Below are 9450 nucleotides of genomic sequence, written 5' to 3' on the forward strand. Positions count from 1 at the left end.
ATAACAGTGGAAATTAATATTATACCTATGAAATATCTGGCCAAGGGGGATGAGGCAGATGCTATAGAAAAGTGCTATAGAAATAAAGATTATTATTTAAGAGAATATTTGAGAATTATTTTATTTATTTTTTTAGAAGTAGTGCACTATAAAGAGTAATATCTGGATGATTCTGTCCTGCAAACAGTTTAGGATCTATGTATACACAACCTGTCACTCACGCCTGCTGTGATTATACTGCTTTATGCATTTGGCCAGAATTAGTTCCTGAAGTCTTGGCATCAATCACTGGGTCCATAAAACAGCTCTAGATCCAATATCGTTTTTTTATGGCTATCACTTTATCCGGTATTGGTATATATGTCTTTCTGGAGTATCTTGTGTACAGTTTCGGTTTGGGATATAGAATGAATGAAAGACTATTATTTATCTCTAGTAATTTATAATTACTGTGATAAACCTAAGGTCATTCATTCCAACTGCCATCAGCCTGTACAACACCAGTCTGGGTCAATAATAACTGTCATTTTGCACAAATAAATCTGTCTTTTTGCACAAACCACTACCTCACCAACTTATAGTTTTTCCTAAAGTTTTTGCAATCTATTTATTTGTAAATTTTTTATTCCACCACCACAGTGTATATACAGAATGTCTTTATATTTCTCTATATATTTTCGAAGCGTTGTTTTGTTTTGTTTTTTGTATATATTTTTCAAATCAGTACTCGTGTTTTTTTTTATTCCCCTGGTAATTTTCCAGTGTCAAAGTCAAAGTCGTCACTGTTTTGTATATATTTTTGACAAATTCCGTGCTACTGTGACAAGTTAATTTCCCATACGTGGGATCAATAAACATGTCTTATCTTATCTTATCTAGCCCAGTTTGAAATCTGGGTTTTGTGGGTTGGTTTTTACTTGTTCAAGACTTTTGTTCGACTTTTTTTCTGCCTCTTGTCACTTAAAATAAAATTGTAAAGTACCTAAAGCTGTCAAAAAGTGTAAAAATATCCTCTGAGATGCAGTGGAGTGAAGCGGAAAGTAGCAGAGACATGACTATGGATAGTAGATTTGAATAAAACAGAATTTGATTATGACAAATAATAGGGGGGTAATTTCTGAATAAGATAAGATAAGATAAGATAAGATAAGATAAGACTTTATTCATCCCCGTGGGGAAATTAGGGCGTTACAGCGGCAGGAAACAACAGTGCGAGATGCAGAAGATACAAAAAAATAGAATAGAATAAAAATAGAATAGAATACGGCCAACAAATATGTTATGTACAGAAAATATTTACATATTGCATCAAAGAGATTCACAATGTCTGGTCTGAGTTGAAACAACCATAATGTCCCCAGGTCAAACTAATCTTGTGCAAACAGGGCTAAGAAGACAACTATCACCAACGGTAATCTCCTTGCTACATGAGCAAACGTTGTGATGAAACGTTTTATTCTCCAGCGCCACTTCGGTTTGCGTTGCACCACTTGCGTTGCAACACTCAAAGAAAGTTCCGTTCTGCTAAACATTAACCCCACGGGGCCTTGACAATTTATTCCTGTCACTGCTTCCCTCAGATCCTCTGTTTTATAGAAGTTCAGTGCTGTACTTGACCTGAACTATTTACAGGTGTGTCCGGCTATGGTGACACACAGGCACAAAAGCATCAGTGTTCAAATGACCCCGCACTTTGCTGCTCCCAGTACATTTACTATTATCTACGTTCGCCTCATACACACCATCACAGAAAGGATAAGTGCTCTACTCCTGACGAACTGCAGCTTCAGGTAAGGGTGGGTATGCTGTTGTTTGGTGTAGATGGTGACAACAGTTCACAGAGAGCAAAAAGCTATTTACTGCACGTGCACACCTAAAAATACATGTGAACAGACTACATAGGTGATGACTAATCACGTACAGGAACTGTCACGGTCCACAAGAGGTCAACTCTCAAGTTCCCCATTTATTCAGCCATATCTACATAATAAAATAAGTTCATTCATTTTGTGATGCATTTTGATTGATTTGGTGTTACATGTTGAGTATACCAAAATAACAGCCTTCAGCTCAAATGTAAAAAAAATGAAAAAACGATGCGATTCATATTTTTTGTGTTGTTTTTTTTTTTGTCGATGAATCTCTGAAAGTTTTACACAAACGTCTTCTCTACTGCACTTCAGACCCACAAAGACATTCCTGTGAGTCACATGTCGTGTATCTCAGCTTTCTAATCCAAAACTATATCTTTAAATGTCCAAGTTATCTATACTATTTTGATATTTTTTTTTTTTTTTTGACTTTTTTTTTAAACTGTAAAGTCTGCAGCTTTTCTCCATGGATCCATATTTCGAACGTGCTAAAATTGTGGATCAGGCTTTCAAACTCCTAACCCTAATTTAATAAACTTCCAGTCATGTGATTTCATCTTCAGCAAGGGCAGTTGGCTCTGTCACAAGCGTCTCTATTGCACCGGAAACCTTCCAGCACAGTGGTTAAAAAAAATAACAATAAAAAACACACTTCTGTTTTAAACTGCACTACTTTTCCTTTTGATGCAATAATGGAGATTTACTGCCTTGCATGCATTTGTCGCGTAACTGTAAAAATCCCAACCACACCTTTTTCCTGGTTTACGCCACCGTGTTCACATAAGTACGAGTGTTTCGCTGATGATCGTGTACCTTCTGTCACAGAACTCAAGATGTTCCTGAGCTGTTGTTTTGTCCTTCTGGCTCTCATCCCCACAACCCTAAGCGTCAACCCTGGAGTACAGGCCGGGCTGACGGGAAAAGGCCTCGACTATGGTGAGCCTCGGAGCAAGTGTTTTCTTTCACGTGAAGAGCACTGATCTCATCATGTTTTCTGCTTTTTACCAGGAAGACAAGTTGGCATGGGTATCATGCAGCAGAAGCTCAAATCCATCACAATCCCGGACATATCCGGGTCAGAGAGGATTCGCCGCTTTCTCAAGGTCAAGTACTCATTGTCAAGGTAAGGCAGGTTACTCAACATGCTTCAAAATTTAGTTGGAAAATGGGATATTCAGGGCTTTTCAAACAATCATTCTGTTTTTTTGTAGTATGCGAATAGTGAACGTGGGATTGCCACAGTCTGCGGTGGATCTGGTGCCAGGGACCGGGGTCAGACTGTCTATTAGCAATGCTTTCATCAGTATGCATGGAAACTGGAGACTCAGGGCCAAGATATTGTGAGTGATAATAGTGATAATTTCTCACACATTTACTTTCTAAAACTGCATTCCCTGCTCCAGCTTTGACTTCCCTCTCCCTCTCCTAACAGAAGGACCAGCGGCTCCTTTGATCTAAGTGTGAACGGACTCACTATCGGCACAACTATCGCCATCAAGAGTGACGAGACGGGCCGACCAGCAGTCAGTAGTCTCAACTGCGCCGCCAGTGTAGGCAGCGTCAGCATCAAGTTCCACGGTAGAGCCAGGTAAGGAAAAATCTGCCCTATGTGAGTTTGATTTTCAGGTTTTGATTGTCATACTTGACGTACTGCATGGTCCTCTAACTCCTCAACTTGCTGTTTGTTTCAGCTGGCTGTACAATATATTCAGACACTCCATTGAGAAAAGTTTGCGTAAAACCATGCAGAAAAAGGTGATGACCTTATGCAGCTGACTCTTTGCTGACCACACACTCACTCACACTGCATCTTTATTTTACCACAAGAAGTCTGGCTAAATGCAGCTCAATTACTTTAACTTGATTAACATGGCGTCAGTGCATTTACAAAAATGTACTCTGCACTTAAGAGGGATTAAAAAGCAGTATAAACTAGCTGTACTATCAAAAAGTCCCCTTATTATACACCGGTCAGGCATAACATTATGACCACCTTCCTAATATTGTGTAGGTCTCGATTGTGACTTCTGAGGGTGTCCTGTGGTGTCTGGCAACAGAATGTTGTTAGTGGGGGGCCTTTGAGGGGAGGGGCCTCTGTGGATCATCCCACAGATACTTGATCAGTTTCGGATCAAGTGAATTTGGAGGCCAGGTCAACACCTTGTGCTGTTCTTCAGTTTATTTTAGTTGTTCCTAAAGTGTTTTTGTGTGTGTGCCTGAATCCTGTTGGGGATGGCTGCTGCCATCAAGGAGTGTCATTGCTATGGGGTGGGGGTGTCTGGTCTGGTCTAGGCGGGTGCTGAAGTGTCCAAAAGTTTCCCAGCAGAACATTGAATTGTCACAAGATGGTCAATGTTACTCACGTCCTTTGATAATGTTATGGCTGATCGGTGTATAATAAATTATGAGATTCTGCTTGTGAGCAGGGAAGAAAAGGAACCATGTTATCTGATCTACCAATTTGTAAGACTTTTGCCTGTAGCAAGCACACTCATATAATGTCCCAGCCAGGAGGATGTAATGTAGTGAAGGGAGAATAGCTTGGTTAGTTGCAGCCTGTGGTGTCATTAAGCTTCTATTAAAGTCAAGTTCTCTCTGGAGGCTGAAGAAATACATCATTTGTTCATTTCTTGTTGCAGATCTGCAATCTGGTGGACGAAGCAGTAGTCGACTTAAACCCCCGGCTGAGTACTCTCAATGGTAAACGTGAAGTTTGTCAATCACTTTCCTGTTTCACTGACATTGAACATATGAGTGACCCTCTTCCTTACTGCAGTCCTGGCCAAGGTGGACCAGTATGCAGAGATCGAGTATACCATGGTGTCGCAGCCAGTCGTTTCAAAGTCTTCTATAGATCTGAGGTTGAAGGTGAAGGATTGTGAACAGCTCTAACGATAGTTTTACTTTAAATTAAACTGTCATATCAACCTTTTGTCCATATTCATGTTTCCAGGGTGAATTTTACAACATCGGGAAGCATCAGGAGCCTCCGTTCTCCCCCACAGCCTTTTCCCTGCCGCCACAGAACAACAACATGTTGTACATTGGCGTGTCTGCCTTCACCGCCAACTCTGCAGCATTTGTCTACAACACAGCCGGAGCACTCAGCCTGGACATCACTGACGACATGGTATACTCCAACTCCATGCTACTGGTTCCTATTGACATCTACTTGTGTGACATCCCTCTGATCTGAAAATCTGTCTTGCTCTTTTGCAACAGATCCCACAAAGCTCTCCCTTCCGACTCAACACCAGAACATTTGGAGTCTTTATCCCACAGGTGACGACATATTTCACTGGTTTCATAAAAAAGAATAAACTTCCATTTTGGGAAATTTATCAAACTCACATCTGTGTTTTATTTATTTATGTATTTATTTATAGATTGCCAAGGAATTCCCAGGTCTGATGATGAAACTGATGGTGAAGACGGTGAAGACTCCCATCATCACTTTTAAACCAAACAACGTGACAGTTCAGACCACCACCACAGTGACGGCCTTTGCTATCCAACCCAACGCCACGCTGTCCCCTCTTTTTGTCCTAAACTTGGTACGTTACACATCTGATAGCATGAAAAAAAAAGCCATCGTGTTATTTGGGAAATAAACACTTGAACTCTGCAACACCTGTCTTGACAGGAGGCCAGTGTCAGCGCCAAGTTGTCTGTCAGTGGAATGAGGGTGGCTGGATCTGTAACACTAAACAAGTGAGTGTCTTTCCAAAATAAAGTCAGAAGAGGTCTTTGTAAAGATGAATATTGTCTGATAATGTTGCCTAATTTGCGCAGGATGAATCTGACCCTGGCCACAAGTAATGTAGGACAGTTTCAGGTGAGAGCTACGTTCTAATACCAGTTACAACCTGTTAGCAACAACTCAGTCTAATAACCTTCATCTCAACCTACAGGTCACATCCCTCAATAACATCTTCCAATTGGTCGTCAAATTCGTAGTGATACCCATAGTGAATGGTGAGTTTTTAAATGTTCACTACTCTTGAAATTACCTTGTGAGGCAGGCATAACATTATGACCACCTTCCCAACGATTCTCAATGGGGTTAAGGTCTGGACTCTGTGGTGGCCAATCCATGTGTGAAAATGATGTCTCATGCTCCCTGAACCACTCTTTCACAATCTGAGCCCCATGAATCCTGACATTGTCATCTTGGAATATGCCCGTGAACATCAGGGAAGAAAAAATCAATTGATGGAATAACCTGGCCATTTCAGCAACACATAATGTTGCTGAACCAAGACCTGAGCAACTGCAGCAACCCCAGATCATAGCACTGTCCCCACAGGCTTGTACAGTAGACACTAGGCGTGATGGGTGCATCACTTCATCTGCCTCTCTTCTTACCCTGATGCCCCCATCACTCTGGAACAAGGTAAATCTGGACTCATCAGACCACATGCCCTTCTTCCATTGCTCCAGAGTCCAATCTTTATGCTCCCTAGCAAACTGAAGCCTTTTTTTCCAGTTAGCCTCACTGATTAGTGGTTTTCTTAAGGCTACACAGCTGTTCAGTCCCAATCCCTTGAGTTCCCTTCACATTGTACCTGTGGAAATGCTCTTACTTTCACTATTAAACATAGCCCTGAGTTCTACTGTTGTTTTTCTTTCATTTGATTTCACGTCATTGATAAAGCTTAAGTGATCGCCAATTACGATCAATCAGACTTTTTTTATCGACCACATTTCTTCCTTGAAGATGATGGTTCTCCACTATCCTTCCAGTTTTTAATAATGCGTTGGACAGTTCTTAACCCAGTTTTAGTAGTTTCTTCAATCTCCTTAGATGTTTTCTCTGCTTGATGCATGCCAATGATTTGACCCTTCTCAAACAGACTAGGCGTAGTCTACGTACGTAGGTTACATCGTCTTGGTCCCACAGTACTTTAAAAGCACCTTTATTGGTCCTTTTCACAGATTGCAGTATTGATTCAAATTAGAAGGTTACTGTATGATAATGTATTTTTATGTTCATCTTTCTTTCTTGTAATTGTAAACTCACCGACTGTGTGATTTAGTGACTGTAATTCTTTTTCATCTGTTTATCTGACCTCATATAATGAAACACACACACTTAGAACCGCTACTATTATCACTATGTTATATGCTCCCCCTGATTTTTGAGACTAGACGAAATGTAAATTTGTGAATTTTTTGCTTCACAGTTCAACTTGGTAAGGGATACCCACTTCCTACCATTGGAAAGATGGACCTTGTGAACACCCAGCTTCAGATCCTGGAGGTCAGAGACTTAATAAAACCATAATATTGCAAGTTTTTGGCTAATATCTAATGTGACATTAAGACTTGATGAACTCAACTCCTAATCTCAATGTTTTTTCTCTAGGACTACATGCTGATCGGGACAGATGTTCAGTTCACAGGTTGAAATGCATTCCTAAAAACTCCTAGGATTCTTTTCTGCGCTGGGACAGAAGCTACAGCAACCAAATGAATATAGTTCAGATCAGATCTGCAGTTTGCATTTAGATGATTTTTTTTTTTTTAAATAAATTTTGCATTTTTATTCAGATTTTCTTTAATTGTCAACGGTGTCTAGATTTTCTACAGATGAACCGTGTATGACAGGGCTATTCAATGAATTGGGAATTGGGGCCAACTCATGAAACTGAGGCAAACTAAAGGCCCAGAGAATTAAAATGATCACGGTAATAAATAAAGAAATTACGACAATATACTGAAGGAGTCAATGTATTCTGTTTTGTAAATGCAGAACAACATATGAACAAAGGGTTGCCAACTCCCTGAAAAATAAATAAGGGACACCTCATTGGCTGCCTTCACCCTTCCAGGCGTGGTGAATTTGTTTTAGCTTTTTTGTGTGTGTGAAACGATTTTTGAACTATTTGACTCGAACCTGAATAGAATGAGATGCATATTTTTGAGTGATATGAACACGTGCAAACCAAATTATTATTCAACAATTTATTTTTAATACAAAATAACAAAATTAACAGAAACCTGTTCTGCTAAACTTAAAACTGTATAAATTAATATAAAACAATAGAAAGTAGAGAATTCCTCCTGTTAAAGTGCAATAAGAAAAGTTCAAACAGTAAGTGCGAGTAAAAGTTGTTGCTTTGTTGTCTTCCAGTATCTTCTTCGCAAACAACAGTATGTTGACCAATGAGATGAGCGGGATTCCTGCTGTCAGCTCATTGGTCACAGAGACGGAGACGGCCTGGGAATAAGTTTACCGTAAATTTTCACATAAAGCGACCTGTCGGGACACATACTTTTGTTTCTAATTACGGAACGATTCTGTTTTTCAAGGGACGGTTGGCAAACCTCTTCATATGGACAACTACTGAACTCATTTATTTTTTTTTTAAGTAGAGAGAGATATTTTGTGTTGTTAGCCAACCCTTATGCTTGAAAGAAAGAAGTCAGAGTGGTCAGAGCCAGGCGTATACAGTCAGTGCTCAGAGCGTTGCAATCGAGAGTGAACGGCAAACTGCGACTTTGATCGGTCATGTGCGGTCCCTCAAAATATAGGTCCGACTTAAACATGTGCATACCATCTCCTACTGCACAAGATAATGTACAATTAGCCATCGTCCTGCGCTGTATTAGACTATCCATATGTAATAACTACACGACACTGTAAGGGCCGGTACAAAATCCCTCAGGGGATCCCTCAGGGTCCGGGCGCCACCAATTGAATAGCCCGCGTGTATGAGATCAACATGGCTACTGTAGTCCTGTCATAACACTGGACATCCTGCAGGACAATGTTTGCTGCTGTCAAGGCACAATAAAACAGAGCCAGTTAATTCTTATGAGATACACTGCCTGGCCAAAAAAATAGTCACCACCTGGATTTAACTAATCATATACGTAGGAGCCTCCTATTGGATAATTACTGCATGGGTGATTATCTTTCAGTTATTTAACCCCAACTGATGCAATGAGTAGATTCTCATTTCTTAAACAACAATGTCTAAAGACACATCCTGTGGTTATGGAAAAGGTGTTAGTCTGTTTGAGAAGGGTCAAATCATTGGCATGCATCAAGCAGAGAAAACATCTAAGGAGACAGAAGAAACTACTAAAATTAGGAAGGATAGAGGGAAGCGATCTTCAAGGAAGTGATTGAAGTGACTGGCGATCACTTAAACGTTTAGTGAAATCAAAACTACGAAAAACAACAGTAGAACTCACTGCTATGTTTAATGGTGACAGTAAGAGCATTTCCACACGTACAAAGAGACGGGAACTCAAGGGATTGGGACTGAACAGCTGTGTAGCCTTAAGAAAACCAATAATCAGTGAGACTAACCGGGAAGACTAAAGGGCTTCAATTTGGAAGAAGGTCATGTGGTCTTCTTAACGTAAGCAATCAATACCTTTCTTCTTTTATAGCAATGCGTGTGCAGTCAACAGCTCCAATTACATTTGGAAAACAATCACTTGATGCAAATTGCCTGTGTTGATCTGTTCAGATGCATTGTATGAGAAATTGATATACCAGGCTGACATGTGGATAACTCCGTCCCGGTCGGACTAATTGTTTTCACATTTATGACAGTTTCCCAGCATC

General features: G+C 40.2%; 2 protein-coding genes across 2 annotated transcripts; both read left to right on the forward strand.

The window, feature by feature from the left end:
* Positions 1–2574: 2574 nt before the first annotated feature.
* On the forward strand, positions 2575–5482 carry LOC311486526 (bactericidal permeability-increasing protein-like; the record flags this gene model as incomplete). Its single annotated transcript, XM_084542399.1, has 9 exons — positions 2575–2994; positions 3083–3211; positions 3304–3459; positions 3563–3626; positions 4511–4571; positions 4648–4739; positions 4825–5001; positions 5094–5153; positions 5258–5482. The coding sequence occupies exons 1-9, from the start codon at positions 2894–2896 to the stop codon at positions 5480–5482; spliced, it is 1065 nt and encodes a 354-aa protein (XP_084398525.1). The 5' UTR covers positions 2575–2893.
* A 37-nt stretch (positions 5483–5519) lies between these two features.
* On the forward strand, positions 5520–7352 carry LOC311486524 (bactericidal permeability-increasing protein-like). The gene is made up of 5 exons (XM_084542398.1): positions 5520–5582; positions 5664–5706; positions 5783–5846; positions 7055–7131; positions 7237–7352. The coding sequence occupies exons 1-5, from the start codon at positions 5551–5553 to the stop codon at positions 7276–7278; spliced, it is 258 nt and encodes an 85-aa protein (XP_084398524.1). The 5' UTR covers positions 5520–5550; the 3' UTR covers positions 7279–7352.
* Positions 7353–9450: the final 2098 nt, after the last annotated feature.

Source organism: Chelon labrosus, assembly GCF_963514085.1.
Source record: "Chelon labrosus genome assembly, chromosome: 4".
In the NCBI taxonomy this organism is placed as follows: domain Eukaryota; kingdom Metazoa; phylum Chordata; class Actinopteri; order Mugiliformes; family Mugilidae; genus Chelon; species Chelon labrosus.